Here is a 22,071-nt window from a genome sequence, read left to right as displayed (position 1 = left end):
CAGGAATAAACAATTGGTCCTTGAATGTTTGCCATTGCCTATCTGCAGATGTTTCTTTCAGTAACATTTCCCAATCCATCATAGCCAGCTCACCCCTCATACAACTGCTGAGCAATTGAGCCTTAATTGCACATGGCGGTGTCAATGCAATAATCTCTACATACTGCATATACCAATTTCCTGTTTTTATTTAAAACATACAAACCTTTCACTCACTTTAACTTTCTTCCTTCTCCCAGTTGCACAGTGACAAAGTACATGCTCTTGAGCTATTGCATTGTTTGTTGCTCATCATAAATGCTTTTATACATTTCTAAAATTAGCTCAGACATATTCTGAGCACAAATAGATATGGTTCCATCTTGTGTGAGGTGGTTCTAAGTTTTTGTTTCAATTGTAGGTTTACTTGAACTGCCTTAGTAAGTACAGGAAGTATTCTGTGATTGCCAGCTGTAAAGTTAAATTAACATCCCTAGTATAAATAAATTAGTCAGCAAAATAATTAAGAAATAGTTGAGTGTGACAGATGCCATCTGGAGAAAGCAATGAACTGTGCACAATGTAATAACTGTTTTTGGAATTTGCTGTCTCATCAAGGAAGGTGATGGAGATACTTGGCACAGGCAAGCCCTTTCAACATTTACGTTTTTTTCCTTCAAATTTCAGTAAGTGAGTAATCCACAAAATTTAAAGCTCTAACCTTGTAGAAGATCTTGCTGTTTCCTTTGCAATTTTGAGTCTACTGAATTAGCAGCTAGTTATACTGGCAAACTTGGCTGTAAGCACTATGCAGCAGCACTGGTTGGCATCCAAGAGGATAGTAAACAGTTGTTAATGGGCATCTTGTTATTAACATGGAAGCCTGCAGTGAGTTGAAGCAACAGGCTGCTAACTCATGTTATAACAGAGATGCTTACTCATGAGAGTTGTGAAGAATAGCAATTTTTGAGAAACTAATGTGGGCATAAATAAATAAAAATACATTGGCACTGCTTACCTCTTACAGATATAACCAAAGAAGGACATTGTTTAAATCTGCATTGAAATGATATTCATCAGTTTATGTTTATGGGGTGTTACATAGTCGTTTTTAGGGTGGTCCAGTGTCCATTCGAGTTAACGTAAGTGCAGCACTGACTAATTTTATTGCAGCAAACAAGTGAGCAGCTTGTTTTAAGTGCAGGCCTTAATCTAACTCTACTAATACGCAACTGTTCTTGAGGATTGGATCTTGCTGCCAAGACCAGCAAGTCTGTTTGTGCTTTGCGTTGCAAACCGAACTGAAGAAATGTCCTATCGGAATCGAAACATTAACTCTGTTTCTGTCTCCACAGGTGCTGCCAGACCTGCTGAGTTTCTCCTGTCATCTTCTGTGTTTGTTTCAGATTTGGAACATCTGCAGTATTTTTTGTTTTCACTTTTGTGCTTTGTGTTTATGGGCTGTCACCTGCAATTGTAGTTAGGTAGAAACTCCAGGGTGTTGACCCACCATGAAGGATTGGCATTTACATCGATTTTAAGTTTACAGCGTTATGATTTTGGATAGTAACTTGAAGATGATGGTGTTCCTATACATCTGTCACTTTTCTTTTTCTGGGTGATGGAGGTTGTGGATTTAGGAAGCACTCCAAAGAATCTAGTGAGTTGCTGAAAGAGTAAGATGCTCAATTAATTTGAAGTGTTGATCAACTGGGGAAACTTTTGAAATATACGTGAATGTCCTGAATAAATGAATGGGCATTTGAATTTTAATATTCAACGATGGCAACTTTTGCTTTCATTTACGCGAGTTGTCACATCTAGATTCCCGATTAGTCTTGTCTGACTAATTTTGATGAACATTTTCATGGAGTACCTTGAGACATTTTGCTTTTTAGAAGGTATTGTGTAAATACACGTTGTTAGTGATGGCTAATGACTCACTTATTGAGCACCATTAATTTTAGCGGTTTGAGGATCAGTGTTCCAAGCATGCTTATGCTATACTTGTTTTCCTGAATTGTAGCTGGAAATGTGTTGCTGGAAAAGCGCAGCAGGTCAGGCAGCATCCAGGGAACAGGAGAATCGACGTTTCGGGCATAAGCCCTTCAGGAATGAGGAAAGTGTGTCCAGCAGGCTAAGATAAAAGGTAGGGAGGAGGAACTTGGGGGAGGGGCGTTGGAAATGCGATAGGTGAAAAGAGGTCAAGGTGAGGGTGATTGGTCAGTGGGGTGGGGGCGGAGAGGTCATTCCTCATTCCTGAAGAAGGGCTTATGCCCGAAACGTCGATTCTCCTGTTCCCTGGATGCTGCCTGACCTGCTGCGCTTTTCCAGCAACACGTTTCCAGCTCTGATCTCCAGCATCTGCAGACCTCACTTTCTCCTTCCTGAATTGTAGCACCTGTAGTCATTTCCAAATGGCTTGGTGTGTTCTAAATAATAATTTACAGGACCAGAAGGAGGTCATTCAGCACCCCCACTCCTGTCCTCATCCACCATGTTCCCACCATAACCTTCAATACTGTTGTCTGTCAAAATAATGTATATTCTGGCAATCAGAAATATTCTGGTCAGACAGGGTGTGTGGAGAGAGAAACTGTTAATGTTTGAGCTCAACATAATTTTTCAGTTCTAACAAAAGGTGAGAGCTTAAACAGTTTACATAACAGCCTGAAGCCATTAAAAGGCAGAAAATAAGTTCTGCATAAGGTGTTTTTAAAAAAAAGAGGATGATTGCACAGGACAAGAGGGTGCAGTGATGGCATAAGTCCGAAAACACCCAGTAGGTCTGGGGGAGGCATAGTGTCTAGAAGAATGGAATTGGTGATAAAATGAAATTCTTGAATTTGTTGTCCAGGAGGCTGTAAAATATCCAATGGAGAGTTGAGGTGCTACTCCTCTAGTCTGTGTTAATCATCTTTTGAAGCAGCGTAAGAAGCAAAGGACAGAAATCCGTTTGAGAGAAGAGATGAGGATTAACATAATAAGTTACTCTGTTATCTTTACAAACTAAATGGAGATGTCCCACAAAGCTGTCCATCAGTCTGTTTGGTTTCTTCAGTGTGGGAACCGGCACACTGAGCAATGAATAGATTGCAACTAAATTGAAAGATGTGCTGGTAAATAACTATTTCATGTGGAAGAAGCACTGACTCAGGCCTGAATGTGTAAGAAAGAGGTGCATAATGGAACCTGAATGGACCAATCACACAGAATTTTCCACATGTCCCAGAAAAAGACATGTACAGTTTGTGACCCTTAAGGGCTAACATGGCAATACGGTTTTTTTATTTGAAGATAATGAGTGGAATTGAAGGCAGTGTTAATTAATGCAAGAACAAATTCAACCAAGTGGCGGTGAAGACAACCGGTTGAATCTTTGATAGAGGAAAAAATGAAAGCCCTCAAGATACTGTGGTGGCGGATGTCAGATTCTGTGTCCATAGTAAGATCAGTTTTGAGACTCTTGACATTTACCAAAGGGAAGAGTTTCTTTCAATCTGGCTAATCAACTTCTTTGATCATCTTAAACATCTCTTTTATGGTGTCTCTAATCTTTTCTATTTTAAGAAATAGAAACATAATTGCTGCTAGAATTTATCCCAATTAATGCTGGAGGCAGCTGTTGGTTCAGAGATGGACCCGAAGGAGAAAAATCCCATGTATGAGTTCAAGTCCTTCCTCTATCGATGTGAGAATGTGTATCAGATATAAGCAGGCAGGGAAAAGGTTAAGTTCCAAGTTTTGTGAAACCAGGCGATCAGCCGAGTATGACTCGAATCAGATAAGAATTTACAGATAACAATGGGGTGCTGGAGGCAAGGGCAATGGATTAACAAGATGGAAAAGCAGTCATTATGCAGAGCCATTTAACAATATTGGAAGCATTCCGTATGCAAGGTCAGCTAACAAGGGCAAAAATATCCATTGTATGAATCCTGTTAAGAACATCCTTTTGTATAACCGTATAAACAAGGACAAAATATACTTTTCAAAGTGACAGCATCGTCACACTGGTATGTGTGAATCTCCCAGGAATTATTTGTTCTGTTGATTAGATTTGGCCATGGAAGTAGTGCTCAAAATAGTAATTAGTTTGCGAGATGAAGTTCTAAATCAAATTAAAGCAAGAGGAAAAGTTAATCTCTATCAATTTTAAAAGTTATCTTTGCAACCTCATGAGTAGCATAATATGGCTGAGATTCGTTGACACCAATTCCGAAATGAATACTCATCTAGAGTCTTAAAGATGTACAGCATGCATGTACAGATGTACAGACCCTCGGGTCCAACTTGTCCATGCCGATCAGATACCCAAACCTAATCCAGTCCCATTTGCCAGAACTTGGCCCATATCCTTCTAAACCCTTCCTGTTCATATACCCATCTTTATAGGTGCCTTTTAAATGCTGTAATTGTACTAACCTCCACCACTTCCTTTAGCAGCTCATTCCATACACTCACCATCCTGTGTGTGTGAAAACATTGCACCTTAGGTCCCTTTTATATCTTTTTTCCCTGTCACCATAAACCTATGACCTCCAGTTTTGGACTTTCCTACCCCAGGGAAAAGACCTTGTCTATTTATCGTATCCATGCTCCTCATGATTTTATAAACCTCTGAGGTCACCCCCTCAGTCCTGGATGCTCTAGGGAAAACAGCCCCAGCCTATTCAGTGTCTCCCTATTGAGCCAGCTCTCCAACCCTGGCGACATCCTTGTAAATCTTTTCTGAACTCTTTCAAGCTTAACAACATTCTTCCGATAGGTAGGAGCCCGTAATTGCATGCAGTATTCCAACAGTGGCCTAACCAATATCCAGTACAGCCGCAACATGACCTCCCAACTCCTATACACAATGCTCTGACCAATAAAGGAAAGCATACCAAACACCGCCTTCAATCTCCTATCTACCTGTGACTCCACTTTCAAGGAACTATGAATCTGCACTCCAAAGTGTCTTTGTTCATCAGCATTCCCCAGGACCTTACCATTAAAGAGTATAAATCCTGCTCTGATTTGCTTTTCCAAAATGTAGCAGCTCGCATTTATCTAAAATTAAACTGCATCGGCCACCCCTCAGCCCATTGGCCCATCTGATCAAGATCCAGTTGTATTCTGAGGTAATCTTTGCTATTCATCTAATTCCAAGTTCTGAAAAGACACTGAAATCATACTACTTAGGGGTAAAAGAAAACATCAGTGGTCTTGAATATTCCTAGACTCTCAGCTTTTTTTTTAAATGTTCTGTAGCAATTATTCAAAGACTAAATTTATTTCACTTGTGCATGACTGTGCAATCTTTAAACCTTCTTCAACTTTTTTTTACTTGTTAGATACTTTGTCAGCTGTCACGCAGTTAAAGTTTCTGTTTAGTGTCTTATGAGCATTGTAAAATTGACTAGATTTCCTGAAACGACAGTCATTTTTAGGTTCTAAGAAATCCTTGACCATTTTATTTAATCTACTTAATACTATGATTTTAATTAAAACCAATCTTTTTTTTTAAATGTGCTTTTCAGCATAAGGGATTTCATGAATGTTCTCAGTGCTTTTTGTTTCTTGATTCCAGGTTGTTTTGCATGTGGAATGGAAAATGGATTCCGTGTCTATAACACTGATCCACTAAAGGAGAAGGAAAAACAAGGTGAGGCGTATCACCAGTCAGGTAATGCAGATTTGTGATTACTATTGCTTTTTCCAAATTTTCCAACTGTTGAGTTTGAGATTATGATCTTTATTTTTGACCAAAGTCGGAATCAAATAGCACCGAAACAGACCTCTTTGGTCCAACCCATCTAGCCTAATCAGACATCCTCAGTCCCATTTGCTAGCATTTTGGCCCATATGCCTCTCAGCCCTTCCTATTCATATGCCCATCCAGCTGCCTTTTTAAATGTTTGTAATTCTGCATGCCGGCAGCTTGTTCAGTATATGTACCATCCTCTGTGTGAAAAAGTGGCTCCTCAGGTCCTCCTCAAATCTGTTCCTTCTAGCTTTGCCCCCCCACCCCCCCCCCCCAATTCATGCCCCTTGTGTTTTTATAAACCTCAATAAAGTCACCCCACACCCTCTGATACTCCAGAGGAAGAAAGTCTCAGCCTGTTCAGCCTCTCCCTATAAATCAAACCCTCTAATCCCTGAAACATTCTTGTTTATCTTTTCTGAATGCTTTCAAGTTTAACAACATCTTCCCGATAGAAGGGCAACCAGAATTGTACACAGTATTCTAAGTGTGACCTCATCAATGTCCTGTACAATTGCAACATGACATCCAAACTCCTATATTCAGTGTTCTGACAAATGAAGGAAAGCTTACTAAACGTTGCCTTCATCACTCTGTCTACCTGCGATTCAACTTTCAAGGAACTATGCGCCTGAACCCCGAGGTGTCTTTGCTCGGCAACACACTCCAGGGCCCTCCTATTATCTGCATAAGTCCTGCCCTGGTTTGCCTTGACAAAATGCAGCACCTTGCATTTACCGGAGTCAAACTGTATCTGCCACTCCTCAGGCCATTTGCGATCTGATCGTGTTCCAGTTGTACTTGGAGATAAGCTTCACTGTCCACCACTTATTTTAATGTCATCTGCAAACTTACTAACCATACCTCCATAGTCCTATCCAAATCATTCATATAAAGGGCTAATAATAATGGACCCAGCACTGATCCTTGTGGCACACTGCTGGTTTCACAGGTCTCCAGTCTGAAAAGCAATCCTCTACCACCACCCTCTGTCTCCTATCTTCAAGCCAATTTTATATTCAGTTGGCTAGCTCTCCCAGTCTAATCTTACTAACCCAGCCTACCATGTGGAATCTTGTCGAATGCTTCGCTAAAGTCCATATAGACAATGACTACTGCTGTGCCTTCATCAATCTTTTTTGTCACCACTTCAAAAAACTCAATTAAGCTAGTGAGATGATTTCCATGCACAGAACCATGTTGACTATTGGTAATCAGTCCTTGTCTTTGCAAATGCTTGGAAGTCCTGTCCCTCAGAATCCCCTCCAACAATTTACCCACCACTGATGTTAGGCTTACTGGTCTATAGTTCACTGGCTTTTCTTTGCAGCCTTTTTTAAGATAGTGGCACCATATTAGCCAATCTCCAGTGTTCTGGCACCTCTCCTGTGGCTGTTGACACACACACATCTCAGCAAGGAGCCCAGCAATCTCTTCTCTAGCTTCCCACAAAATTATGGGAAACACCTGATCAGGTCCTAGGGATTTTCTACCTTTTTTTGTGTGTTTGAAGACCTCCAGCACCACTACCTTGAATATGAGCTCTTTTTTTTTTCAAGACATTAATTATTTCCCCAAGTTCCCTAGCTTCCATGTCTTTCTCTGCAGTAAATACTGATGTGAAATATTCATTTTTAGTATCTCATCCATCTTCTGTGGTTCCATGTTTAACTTTTAAGGGGCCCTATTCTGTCCCTAGTTACTCTTTTGCCCTTTAATGTACTTATAGAATCGCTTTGGATTCCTCTTTAACTCTCTATTTGCTAAAGCTAGCTGATGTCCCCTTTTTGCCCTCCTGATTTTCTTATTAAGTATACTCCTACTGTCCTTATAGGAGAAAGTGAGGTCTGCAGATGCTGGAGATCAAAGTTGAAACTTTATTGCTGGAACAGCACAGCAGGTCAGGCAGCATCCAGGGAACAGGAGATTCGACGTTTCGGGCACAGGCCCTTCTTCAGGAAAGGGCCTTATACTCCTCCCAGGGATTCACTTGATGCCAGCTGTCAATATCTGATATGTCTCCTTTTTCTTGACTAGAGCTTCAATTTCTCTAGTCAACCAGCATTCCCTATACCTACTAGCCTTGCCCTTCACAATAACAGGAACATATTGTCTCTGAACTGCTGTTACCTCATTTTTAAAAACTTCCACTTCCCAATCGTCCTTTTACCTCAGAAGAGCCTCTCCCAATCAACTTTTGAAAGTTCCTATCTAATTAGATCAAAATTAGTTGCCTTCCAATTTAGAACAAAAACCTTTTGATCAGTTCTATCCTTTTCCATCATTATTTTAAAATCAATAGAACTTTGATCACTTGCCCCAAAGTGATCCTCCACTGATCTCCTCACTTACTTGCCCTGCCTTAATTCCCAACAGAAGGTAAAGTATTGCTCCTTCTCTGGTAGGTACAGCCACACATTGAATAAGAGCGTTCTCTTGTACACACGTAACAAATTCCTCCCCATCTAAGCCCTTGTCATTATGACAATCCTAGTCTATGCCTGGAAAGTTTACATCCCCTACCATTACAACCCTATTATTCTTAGAGATGTGTGAAATCTTTACATATTTGCTTCTCAATTTCTTGTTGACTACTGAGGGCCTATAATACAATCCCAAAAAAGTAATCAGCCCTTTCTTATTTTTTAGTTCCAGCCATATAACTTTGCAATCTCCCAGGAATATCCTCCCTAAGTACAGCTGTAATGTTATCCCTAACCAAAAATGCCACCACCCCTTTCCTCCTCTCTGTCCTTCTTCTAACATCTGTACTGAAAAATGTGTTGCTGGAAAAGCGCAGCAGGTCAGACAGCATCCAAGAAGCAGGAGAATCGACGTTTCGGGCATAAGCCCTTCTGAAGAAGGGCTTATGCCCGAAACGTCGATTCTCCTGCTTCTTGGATGCTGCCTGACCTGCTGCGCTTTTCTAGCAGTATATTTTTCAGCTCTGATCTCCAGCATCTGCAGTCCTCACCTTTCTCCTAGTTGATTATAACATCTATACCCTGGAATATTAAGCTGCCAGTCCTGGCCATCCCTGAGCCATGTTTCTGTAGTAGCTATGATATCCCAGTCCCATGTTCCCAACATGCCCAAGTTCATCTCCCTTACCTGTCAGGTCTCTTGCATTGAAGTAACTACAGTTTAATTTATCAGTCTTACCTTGTTCTTCCATCACCCTCCCCTTACTAGTTTAAAGCCTCTCAAGCAGCAGTAGCAAATCTTCTCCCAAGGATATTGGGGTGGAACCCATCCCTCTTATACAGGTCATTTCAACCCCTGAAGAGATCCCAATGGTGCAAAAATGCAAATCTCTGCCCCATGCACCAGCTCCTCAAACACACATTTGTCCACTCTATCCTCTTATTCCTACTCTGTCAAGCACATGGCACTGGCAGTAGTCCAGATATTACTACCCTTGAGGACTTACTTATTTCAACCTCCTACCTAGTTTCCTATATTCTCCTTGCAGAACTTCATCCCTTTCCCTTCCTAGGTTATTGGTACCAACTTGCACAATGACTTCCTGCTTGTCATTCTCTCCCCTTTTCAGAATATTCTATACCCTTTCTGAGATATTCTTGACCCTGGCACCAGGAAAGCAACAAACTATCCAGGTGTATCGCTGACAGTCACAGGAATGTCTGTGCCCCAGACTAGAGTCCCCTATTACAATTGGTCACTTGGAACGAGAATATCCCTCCTGACTATAGACCAGTCACTACCAGAAATCTGACTATTAGTGCTATATTCCCCTGAGAGGCCACCACCTGCAGCACCCCCACCCCCAGGATTACCCAAAACACCATACCTGTTTGAGATGGAGTTAGCTACAAAAGACTCCTGCATTACCTGGCCACCTATCCAACCATTCCTAGCAGACATCCATCCATCTGACTGTATCCGTGGTTTTTCTACCTTCCTGAAACTACCATCCATCACTCCAACTTGCTTTTGTAAACTCCTCGTTGTGTCTACCTGCTAATCTAATTGATTCATGTGGCCCAATAGGATTTGCAACCAAACGTACTTCCTGCAGAAGAGTCTCCAGGAACTTTCTTTGATCTCCCACATCTGACAAGAAGAGCACATCACCCTGCTACAAGCAATTTCCGCCCTCTTTTAACAATCTACAAACCCAGAAATAATCTTAAAAACAAACACAAAACACTTCGCTCACAAGGGGAAGCGTTGGCACAGTCCTACTCCTCTGGGATAACTTAATACCAATCCTTAATGTTGAAAGTCAATCAGGAGACAGATCACCTCATAAACATAAGAAAAAAATGCCCTCCCCATTCTCACTGTTATAGATTTGCAAAAAAAAATTTAGAAAGTTTATAAATCTTACATTTCACTGATCAATCTCAACCCAAAAGTCGTCCTCTTCTCCTGTAGTTTCAGGCAGTGATTTTTTTTTTCCCCCTAAATCTCTGATATCTCTGCAGCTGCACAGAAGCTGGATGTTAGACTTCCTACATCAGCTATGAAACTGCACTACTTTCAGTGAAACCTGACATCCAGAGGCCTGTGCAATTTCTCAGTCTCCCACCTTGCCATGTGGTCACTCTCCCAAAATTCTCTCTCTCCTTTTTTAAAAGTATCTTTGTTTTTGGAACTTTTGTTTAAAAAAGAATGCAGAACTTTTTTTTTGAAAGAAACTGCAATTACTGCCTCAAGGAAATGAGTATATCCAGCTGAGCGCTGGGGAAAAAAAACCCCTCAAAACCAAGAGCAGCTCTCAGCCACTACCTTGTCCACCATTTTATGATCTCTCCAGGGTCTAAATTATTTTAAATATGAATGTATACTGATTTTTAATAAAGGATGTGAACCCTTTTATCAAGAAGTGCATTGTTTTTAATCAGAATTCAAAGACGAGACCTTCGTGTCTCCGCCATCTTGAATGATTATCTTGAAAACAGCAAATAAAGTATTTGTCTGCACCTTGGAGAAACTGAGGACTGCAGCTGCTGGAGATAAGAGTCAAAAATACTACACCTGGTGTGTTCAATTTTTGTTTTTAACATTTAGATGAGATTACTTAGTGTGGAAACAGGCCCTTCGGCCCAACAAGTCCACACCAACCCTCCAAAGAGCAACCCACCCAGACCCATTCCCCTACATTTACCCCTTCACCTAACACGATGGGCAATTTAGCATGGCTAATTCACCTAACTTGCACATTTTTGGACTGTGGGAGGAAACCAGAGCACCCGGAGGAAACCCACGCACACTGGGAGAATGTGCAAACTCCGCTCAGACAATTGTCTGAGGGGGGAATTGAATCCAGGTCTCTGGCGCTGTGAGGCAGCAGTGCTAACCATTGTGCCTCCGTGCAGTCAACAAAGCTAAGTTCTTGACCTGTATAGGCCATGGTATGATTTTCTTTCTGGTGACTTGTAACAGAGCAATGATGTAGTGCTCAATTGGTGGGTACCCTTTTTTTTTGAAGAAAATAGTCCTCTCTCAACTGAAAACATTGACCTGTCTAACTAATCAACATTAGTTTTTAAGCAATATGCTGATTTTTTTTTTAAATGGTATTTGCCACCTTGTTTTGAATCATTTTAATATTTGATCATTCATTAGAACGTTTGTGCAAGTACATTTTGACTGCCTTCAGGTATACAATGGCGATGGTGTGTTACAGTTAACTTGGAGTTGCTGTGGCAAAATGCATTTTAACATGGATGTTTTTTTTGTGGAAATATGGATAATGGCCAGCTGGACGCAGCCTACACGAGCCCCATGGTTGGGGCCTGCCAGAAATTGGAGGGACCCCAGAGACCTGCCCCAGGAAGGAGGCCTGACACAAAACTCTCCCAGCCCCATAAGACGCTGCCTGATGTGAAATCTATCAGAATGTACCTGGAGAGCAGCCCAAACACTTCTGCAAACAACCTGGCTGCACCTGGTGCAGCAACTGAAACCAGGAACTTCTCCACTGGGTCCTAAGAGAATTCCCTCTGGTAAAAAATCACACAATAAATTATCTGCTTCACTGGGTCCTAAGCGGGCCCTCTGCAAAAAATACACTAAACTGCAACCTACCTGCTCCACAGGATCTGAGGAAGGATCACTTAACTGAACAGTCGCAATCCACTCCACCAGAACTCTGGACCACTCAAATGTAAGAAACCTGGGAGGAAGCGGGGTAAACGTGCTGGCCTGCCAGTAAGACTGAGACTACGTGGTTTCAGGACCCCCTTCCTAGCTTACTGTTACCAAATGTACAATCTCTGGAGAACAAGATGGACCAACTCTGATCACTGCTCTGCTTCCAGTATGGACTGCAGGACTGCTGCACACTCTGCTTCACAGAAACCTGGCTTAATCCATCCAGGCTGTTGGTTTTTCTATCCATCGTATGGACCGTATAGCGTCCTTGGGTAAGAAAGGGTTGGAGGGGTTTGCTTTTTAATTAACGACTTGTGGTGCATGAGCATTGCAACCCTGAGTAGCCATTCCTCACCATCAAATGCTGCCCCTTCTATTTACCACAGGAATTTACAGCTGTGTACATACTGTTACAAGCAAACGTTGGAAGGTCTGGATGTGCTGTTCTCCACCACTAATACCCTGGAGACAGAACACCCTGAGGTTCTGCTTATTATAACTGGCAACTTCAATCAAGCTAATCTAAGGAAGGTGTTGTCCAAGTACCACCAGAATATTACCTGCCCCACCAGGGGCCTGAACATTAGACCTGTGATGGATGCCTACTGCTCCATCGCCCTCATTTCGGGAACTCCGACCACCATGCTGTGTTTCTTCTCCCAGCTTACAGGCTCATGCTCAAGTGGGAGACCCTCTCGCGGTTGCAAGTCCAGTGCTGGTTGGAGGAGGCAGAGGATCAATTCCGGTGCTGTCTGGAATCTGCTGATTGGGCTATGTTCAAACAGTCCACAGGGACCATGGACAAAAACACCATCACTGTCACAGGCTGTACCAGCAAGTGTGTGGAGGACTGTATACTGAGGAAGTCAATCTGGCTGTTCCCCAACAGGAAACCCTGGATAAATCAGGACATGCAGAACCTGCTAAAAACCAGGCGTGAGGCCTTCAGATCAGGAGACCCACTCAAATATAAGGAATCCAAGTATGATCTTCACAGAGCCATTAAGACAGCCAAGGACCAATATTGATACAAACTAGAGACCCAGACAGACACCCGGTGACTATATAAGTCTGACTGATGTCACAGGTTCTAAAAAGAGAGTGCAAGCTAGCAGACGATGACCTATCCCTCCCAGATCGTCTCCACGCCTTCTACACTTGCTTTGAGCAGAATTTTGGCGGAGAGGTAACACCAATTCTGACAAGTCCTGACGAACCTATCCCAACAGTCACTGCATCAGAGGTCCGATCAGTTTTCCTTTGCTTTCCTTGGGTTCACACAATGAGGCCAGACAGATTACCAGACTGTGCACTCGAGCACGCGCAGATGAACTGGCAGAGATATTCTCGGACATCTTCAAGCTCTCCCTGCAGCAGGCCACTCTCCCTGCCTGTTTCAAGAGGGCCAACGTCATCCCTGTGTCTCAATGTCTCAATGACTACCGCCAGTGGCCCTAACTTCGGTGGTCATGAAGTGTTTTGAAAGACTGGTCATGGCATTAATCAACTCCAGTCTCCCCACTACTCTTGATCAAGAGACCCAAGGGGCAACTTTTTCACGCAGAGGGTGGTATGTGTATGGAATGAGCTGCCAGAGAATGTGGTGGAGGCTGGTACAATTGCAACGTTTAAGAGGCATTTGGATGGGTATATGAATAGGAAGGGTTTGGAGGGATATGGGCCGGGTTCTGGTAGGTGGGACTATCTGGTCAGCGTGGACCAGGTTGGACTGGAGGGTCTGTTTCCATGCTGTACATCTCTATGACTCCAATTTGCCTATCTGACCAACAGACCCACGTCAGATGCCATGTCACTTGCCCTTCACTTCTGCATAGAACATCTTGACACCAAGAGCAGCTACATAAGAATCCTACTCTGACTACAGTTCAGCCTTCAATGCTATTATCCTCTCTAGACTGATTGATTACTAAACTTAGTGATCTCTGACTAAGCTCCACTCTCTGCAACTGGATCCTCAGTTTCCTGACCCACCGACCACAATTAGTGAAGATCGGGTCAATATTTCATCCTCACTAACACTCGACACTGGAGCCTGTGCAGGAATGCATACTGAGCCCCCTACTATACTCTGTCTATACACATAACTGTGTCGCCAAATACTAGACTAATGCCATTTACAACTTTGCTGATGACACCACCATAGTCGGTCGAATGTCAAATGGTGACGAAACAGACTTTAGACGGGAGGTGGAAGATCTGGAAACATGGTGCACTGAGAACAACCTAGCTCTCAATGCCAGCAAGACTAAGGAACTCATTATTGACTTTCAGCAGGATGTTACTCATGCCCCCCTACACATTAACAGCACAGAGGTGGAACGAGTGGAGAGTGTCAAGCTCCAGGGAGCTTTCTTGGACTCTTCCAGTGGACATGCTGGTTACAACGGCCCAGCAATGTCTCCTCCTCTTCAGGCAGCTGGGGACTTTTGGCATGACGGCGTGTACCCTTGCCAACTTTTATAGGTGCGCAATTGAGAACATTCTGTCTGGATGTATCGCTACCTGGTATGTCAACTGTACCATTCAAGATCTGAGATGGTTACAGAGTGGTGAACTCGGCTCGTGCAACCCCAAAGGCCAACCTCCCATCTATAGAATCCATCTAACAGGCCTACTGTCCAGGAAAGGCAGCTAGCATTTGCAACGGATCTTTTATCTAGCCCTCCCTGGCAATGCTTTTCTACAATCTCTGCTGCTGGGGAGAAGGTACAGAAACCTGAACACACGCACCAGCCAGTTTTGAAACAATAGTTTCTATCCTAGTGTTGTTAGAATACGGAATGGACTCTCAAACTCTTAACATTCACCTGTACCTGTGTTTTCTTTTTTGTTTTTGCCACTGTTTATCTATTATTTATTTATCTATGCTACTTAACTCTGTGATCTGCCTGTATTGTTGGCAAGATAAAGCTTTTTACCGTGCTTCGGTACACTTGATCAATTCAATGATGGCAGAGGCTCCAAGGTTAGTTATATCGCAGTTGACTAGGAATCTCTCCTGCTTTAGCTAATATTGCGATGCAAAAAATGTTCTGGGATGAGGCTCAAGCCCAGAACTGTTGTCTTAGAGGTATGAATGTTACCCACTATTTCTTGATTTATTTTAGGCCACTGTTTTGGTAGATCTGACTGTCCACCATTCTACATTTGAACGATTTTTCTTTTCTTTTGCAGAATTCATGGAAGGAGGAGTTGGTCATGTTGAAATGCTTTTTCGATGTAATTACTTAGCTTTGGTTGGAGGTGGTAAAAAGCCCAAGTATCCTCCTAATAAAGGTATAGCTTGTCAGTGGAAATATGGTATTATTCAGACTTAACCTCCTTGTGATTAGACCATTTAATGCTTGTGCCATATTGAAACTGGTTTGTGACTTCTTTGAAAATGCAACTTAAGTTGGTTACAGCAGTGTAGTGGTTATGCTGTTGGACTGGTGACTCAGTTATGATCTAACCATAGCAAATGGCAAACTGATATCCTGGGACCAGAGATAATTACTGTATAATATGCTAGATTTACATTTAAATCCAACTGTTTCAGTACTATTCTTCAAGTATTGTAATTCTATAATAGCTGATACTTCAGGACCTATCGCTGAATCAGTGTCTCAAGAAGACCACTCCATACCAGAGCGTCCAGAAATGGGTAATAAAGGCAATCTTGTCAGTGTCAGCCACATATGTGAAAGTTTAAAAAAAATTGTGTTCTTTATGTTCCCGATGTTGCAGCATTATCTAGATTTCTGTGTTAACCCCATGTACCAAATGTCTTTTCACTGATTCATGTTGCTGTATGTTAAGATTAAATGGATATAGGTTTGCTCGCTGAGATTTATTTTCAGATGTTTCGTCACCATACCAGGTCACATCTTCAGTGAGCCTTCGAATGAAGCACTGGTGGTGTGGCCCACTGTCTATTTATATGTTTAGGAATATAAATAGAAAGTGGGTCACACCACCAGTGCTTCATTTGGAGGCTCACTGAAGATGTGACCTGTCATGGTGACGAAACGTCTGAAAATAAACCTTCCAGCTCAGCGAGCAAACCTACATTCAGAACCTCCACCTGATCTACAAATCTTCTCAAAACTCAAAAGATTAAATTGCTAAGACCAGAAAGTGCACCCCTTATTACTCCATGTAATACTTAACACTTTTTAAAAATGCAATGGTATGAGGGATTTAACCTAGTGCTGTGCATGCATGTTTTAATACTTTTATACTTGGGTCACAAATTTTACTTTTTTAACCATTCTTTTTCACAGATGGATATTGAAGCAGGTACTTAAATGCAGGGATTTAAAACTTTTTAAAAAGTTGGTTAGCATGCACATAGGCTAGACATTTGAAGTTATTCATCCACATTGAAAACTGTAATTGATCCTGTCTTAATCGTCAATAACAATTTACTCCCACTACTTGAAAGTCTTTGGCCCACAGAAGATTACCTAAAAATGCAGGCAATTATGATATTTTATATTGTTTTGCAAAGGTGACTTGCACTGATTTTTCAGTTGAGTCTTTTCAAATCTTGCTGTATTCTGTGAATAAAAAAATAAGGTGGCCATTTTGCCCCTTGAGCCATTCACTGGGATCAGGGCTGAATTGTTACTTAATCCAATACATCCAAAACTCTTGATGAATTGATTAGTATGAGATTAAAATTCACAGTTGATGTCCCAACATGTGGATATGTGCTGAAAGAGTGCCACACATCACCCATTCCTTTTGTATACAAATGTTTCCTAAGTTTACTTTAGACATCTGGATCTAATTTTTAAACCATGATAGTCTATTCCGAGATACACCAACTAGTGGAAATATTTTCTTTCTATCTACCCTATCTGTTTCCCTTAACTCCAAACCCTTGATCAAATCAGTTAACCTTCCAAGTTCTATGGAAAACTTGTTTGTTTAATACCTTCTTGTAACACTTGGAGCCCAAGTACAATTAGAATAGAGGCAATGTCACTTGGAACAGTAATCCAAGTCCAGACTAATGTTTTGTGGACATGGCTTCAAATCTCACTGTGGAAATTGGTGAAGCTTGAATTTAATAAAAATCTGGAATTGACTTATGGTAGTCATCGAGAATAAAGAACAAAAAACAGTACAGCAGAGGAACAGACCTTTCAGCCCGCCAAACTTGTGCTGATTCCTATTCTTTATTTACTTATCCTATTACTTATTACCCAACATCTTCCTCACTGCCACAACTCCCCTTTTGCTGCACCACAATTCAGCATTTCTGCAAGGTTTGCTGCTAGAGGCTCACAATGTCTGTATTAGTAGCAAATATCAGTGAGAAACAGCCTGCGATTGATGAATTTTTCCTGGCCTTTTGGAAACCTTTGGGGGAGGAATCCCCCTATTAACACTGACGTATCTTGGTGTAGGAGTGAATTGCCTGTTTTACTTTTCCAAATTACAGCTCAAAACATTGTCAATGTGAGCTACCAACCTCTGGGTCTGTGAGCCTGGGTCCTGAGTGGAAGTGGAAAGCAATCAAATATTTTCTTTACTAATCAGATTGAAGAGTTGTGAATAAATTGAACAAAGATTGAGAAAGGAATATAAATCATAATCATAACTTCGGAAGTCTCCTTTGATTTTGTCTGTGCTCAGGTGTTCACCAAGAGACAACTTGCAAAGTCTACTGGCACTGAACAGGTCATCTGTGATAAATAGATGCCACAGGAGCTAGGTGCATCACCCCAAAATGACATTTTATTTTAATTTTGACAACTTTCCTTTTGTAAGTTTCGTCATTGACCTGTTTTTATTTTGAGTGCCCCATCTGGACTGACGTTTGTTTGTTTGTTTATTTGAGCTGAATCAAAGGAGATAATTTTGCTTATTGAATCTGCATTGGCTATTTGCAACAGCAAATAGGCTAGTCTCCCTCTAATAAGAGAAAAACAAGAGGCGGGAAAATTGTGTTTGAGGGAAGAAAAAATGTAAAACGATTGCATGGCATAAGAAAACTTTTCAACATCCTCACTTTCTGCGCAAGAAAGAATATCTTGTTCGGTTGGGTGTTCCCTGGGTCTGTCGGGTTGGTGTAAAATTGTTATAGAGCATATCCCGTTAGATTTTCTTACAAGTATGATACACCACAAAACTGAGAATTTCTATAAGACATGTCAGCCCTTTTTGACTACCTGGACAATGCTTTGTCTGCCATACTATTAAGGGCTTTTATATAGCCGTAACGATTGTGCTTATATCCAATATTGTCCAATATCCAGAGGGGGATCTGCGAATATATGAATGTGTGAAAAGTAATGCTCTCGATATTCCAGAGTTAGTGTTTTGTTCTGCTGAGCTATATTATCATCGTCGTCGTCGTTGTCGTCGTCGTCTTAAAGTATTTTTATATATTTTTGTTCATGAGGGCGGTTTGGATTTTTAAAATTTCTTTTGGCATTCTTTCTTTATATTTTGAATTGTATTGTTTTGTATTTGTAATATTAAAACTATTTTTCAATTAAAATATTTTTTAACAATGCTTGCATGAAAATATCCAACAAACAACTAACAGTCTTTGAAACCTCTGCATTACAGCAAAGAAACAATTAGCAAAATTGTTGAAATAATCTCTGGAAACTAACAAGGTTTTGTTAAAAACAAACACAAAAGTTTGATGCTGGAGGTCTGAAATTTAAACTTATTAAGCAGGAAATGCTGGAAATACTCAGATCTGGCAAAGGTATGAGAGAGAGACTGTTTTGGGCAGTTTTTTCTTTAGAACAGAAAAAAATTGCATTTACCTACAAAGGTAGGGAAAGAACGAACTAAAGCAGATATTTACTTTTAGAAGTAAAAAGTTGTGATATAAGAGTAAATAACCGAAGGATGAAGGCGCTAGGGAAATGTGACAAGTAAGGCAGTAAGATTGATCCCAAGTTTGCGAGTAGTCAGCAACAATTGCATATCCTGAAGAAAGGAAGAATAATGTATTTAAACCTATGGGATTGATTTGATTTCATGTTGTGGAAATGATGAAATGCTGTGGTATTTTGCAGTAATGATATGGGATGATTTAAAGAAGAAGACTGTTATTGAAATTGAATTTTCTACAGAAGTTAAAGCTGTTAAACTACGGAGAGACAGGTAATTTTTGGAAATGTGAATGCTCTGCTGAAATATTTGTTTTGTTTTCATTTTGACAAGTATTGTAAATCTAAAGGTGGCTAACTAGTTAAATATTAAATATAGTGCTCTAACTCCATACACTATTCTGTATATCTATCTTAGCTAGATCAGAAAGTAACTAAGATGAGGAAGACAATTCATGTTCATCTTGGTTCATATCCTTGGATCATGAAGTTTTCCCTTGTGGTTAATGCATTTCCATCATGACTCCTAACTCTTCATTTAACGTGCTTCTAATATTGGTGAAATTCTTTTTGGAAATTTGACCATATCATGGCATAGAGTTTCTCACAATATATCTGAGCTATAATTCCTTGAGAGAACGATGAGATTGGTAAGATAGGATCATCTTCTTTCTACATCACGTTGATTGATAGGTGGTTATTAAACAGATGAAATTATTTCATTGAAACCCTTTGTTTTACATACAGACATTATATAAATTTACATGGAGCATTTGGACAAGTTAATCAGTGTTTTGTTTAGACTTGATATAAGCCTGCCCTGCTTCTTTGTTAAAACCTTTCAGTATCTCCTATTTATTTCTCCCTTCTGCATATCTAGCTTCCTGTTTAAATGCTTAGAAGCTATTTGCGACAATTGCTCCTTGTATGAACAACTTCTGCTAGCTGGGGGAAGAAGTTTCTTTTGGATTCCTTAAACCCATCATGGCTCCTAGATTTTATCCTCCAAAAGTGGGAACATCTCTACATCTTCCTGCTGAGGTCTTCCATAATCTTGGACCCCAATCAGGTCACCTCTGGCCTTCTCTGTCCTAGAATTACAAACCCCAACCTATTCAGTCATGACTGATATTTATGTTATATTATATCAGTTCTGGTATTATCATTGTATTTTTTAATCTTAAGAGTCTTGCTATCCTTCTGAAATGGTGACTAGAACTTGTGCATTACTTCCGAATGTTGCCAAACCAGAATTTTCTACAAATTCATCATTAATTGTTTACTTTTCAATTTAACCCTTTGGAAATAAACCCAGTGTATTGCTTTAGTTTCAATAACCTTATTAACCTTGACAGCAGCTATTTTTGATCTGTGTGTCTGTTTCCCCAGTACCCATTGCTCCTCTAGACTTCAAACAGGCCACTTGCTCTATGGAAAGTTTTATTATCCGATCAAAAATTCTGTTCTCCATCTTGAAATTCCTTTTCCAATTACATCACCATCCTGGAAGCTTATTAATGTCATATTGCATTTCCTGGCAGTTTTGTTGCCACTATAAGCCTTTGTATAGTACTAACTAAAGCTTTCTCGGATACTTCAGGAGTCAGAAGATCACTTATGAATATAGGCATGATTTGGAGATACCGCTGTCAGACTGGGATGTACAAAGTTAAAAATCACAATGCTAGGTTATAATCCAATAGGTTTATTTGGAACCTGATGAAGGTTCACCTCTGATAAAGGAGTAGCATTCCGAAAGCTAACACTTCCAAATAAACCTGTTGGACTAACCCTGGTGTTGTGATTTTTAACTATGAACATAGGGCCATTGACCCCCTACTAATTTACTATTTGCCGAAGTCGCAATTCTATGGAGGACGCTAATATTTCACTTAATGAGTACTCCTATTATACAACTTTTTCATTAACTTAGAGTATTGAGGAATGTGGAGCTAGAAAGGACTGAAAACATCAGCCATGTACTAACTGAATGGCAGAGAAGAGTCAACACTATTCAAATAAATTGAAATGTTATCTTGGACAGAGTAGAAGATCTAAATATCTAAGGATTTAAATTGGAAAGATACTCATTCAATGGCCTTTAAGCAATAGAGCAAGTGCACTGACTCCTTAGCTTATAACTTCACTGAATAGAATATAGGCTAATGTCATTTTAGATGGACGTGGTAACTCCATTCCAGTTTTCAAACAGAACAGCAAATCCAAACAAGACAACTACAGGTCCATCAACCTGATATTTGCTATTGTGGAGATGCTTGAAGGTAGTTTCCCTCTGATCTAGGAACGTGGAAGGGCCCGAAGAGGTCATCAACATACAAAAGAAAGTTGTGCCTAAGATAATGGTTTTATTTTTGGAAGTTACTTAATTGATTTGGGTTTTTGACCTGGTCTTTCAGTAAGCTCTTCTGTACAATTGAACATTTACCTGCGTTGTTATTTCTACATTTCTTTTCTAACAGAATAGTAGTAGTTCTGGATTCCATGATTAAAGTCTTCACATTCACTCACAATCCTCACCAGCTGCATGTTTTTGAAACCTGCTACAACCCAAAAGGTGAGTTAGTGTTTATCACTGCATTCCTTTTGAGCTTACCTGTACCAATGATTTTATTTTCATTGTTACAAATTTGAGAGCTCCTTTCTATGGATAACTGTGGAAATAAAGAATTCAACTACATTCTTGTTTAGTTTTCAGCAAAATCCAGAATATGTAAGTATGTTTTGACATTTATGTGGTGAATTTTGCAAGTGACATAAAATTTGGTGTAGTTGCCTGTCCCTGTATATACTGCTTCAGGAACATGATGTTTATTTCTTGCCTGTTTCCTCTGAATACATTGCCAGCAATTGTTAATGCTTCAACCTTTTTCATACTTGTCATGAACATGCATACTATTCTCCAAAAATCAACTCCAACCACCTCTATTTGATTAACAAACAATGATGGCCTTTCTGAACTCCTGTATCGTCTGTAAATCTGAATTGCAATACACCATTAAGCATTTCCCAAATTTTTTTTTATAAGGTCCTGAGCAAAAAGGTAGTTACAAGTTGTTCATTGACTTTAGATATATATTTTTAAAAACCTTCTCTGTAGCTATATTTGGAAAAACTTGGTATTTTTTTCAGAAAGACACACATATTTACAAATTGGATTACTCAATTATTTCTTGGCCATACTCTTGAACTTTGCTCCTTTTTGTAGCTAGCTTTCGAAGACAGTGAAGTTGCCCAGGAACTTTATTTTTTGTACTTAAATTTGATTAAAGAATTTATTTTCAAAAGTATTTAAATGTAATGTCGTATAAAATAACCCATTTTCTATCCTTTTGATGTTTGGTAAGCTTG

At 40.3% G+C, this 22,071-nt stretch overlaps 1 protein-coding gene across 2 annotated transcripts in view; it reads left to right on the top strand.

Moving 5' to 3' along the window:
- The window catches only part of wdr45b (WD repeat domain 45B), a 55,104-nt gene that overhangs the window by 15,573 nt on the left and 17,460 nt on the right, over window positions 1-22,071 (top strand). The window contains exons 2-5 of one of the 2 annotated variants that reach the window (XM_043714482.1): window positions 5,552-5,626; window positions 15,041-15,142; window positions 18,889-18,976; window positions 21,183-21,277. In XM_043714482.1, coding sequence (XP_043570417.1) covers window positions 5,552-5,626; window positions 15,041-15,142; window positions 18,889-18,976; window positions 21,183-21,277 — 360 coding nt within the window. Of the gene's footprint in view, window positions 1-5,551; window positions 5,648-15,040; window positions 15,143-18,888; window positions 18,977-21,182; window positions 21,278-22,071 lie in introns of both variants that reach the window. The other variant, XM_043714481.1, reaches the window with a different exon arrangement.

Source organism: Chiloscyllium plagiosum, chromosome 24 (genome assembly GCF_004010195.1).
Source record: "Chiloscyllium plagiosum isolate BGI_BamShark_2017 chromosome 24, ASM401019v2, whole genome shotgun sequence".
Taxonomy (NCBI): Eukaryota; Metazoa; Chordata; class Chondrichthyes; order Orectolobiformes; family Hemiscylliidae; genus Chiloscyllium; species Chiloscyllium plagiosum.
Note: the sequence above shows the minus strand (reverse complement) of the source record. Positions and strands in the feature narration are given on the sequence as shown.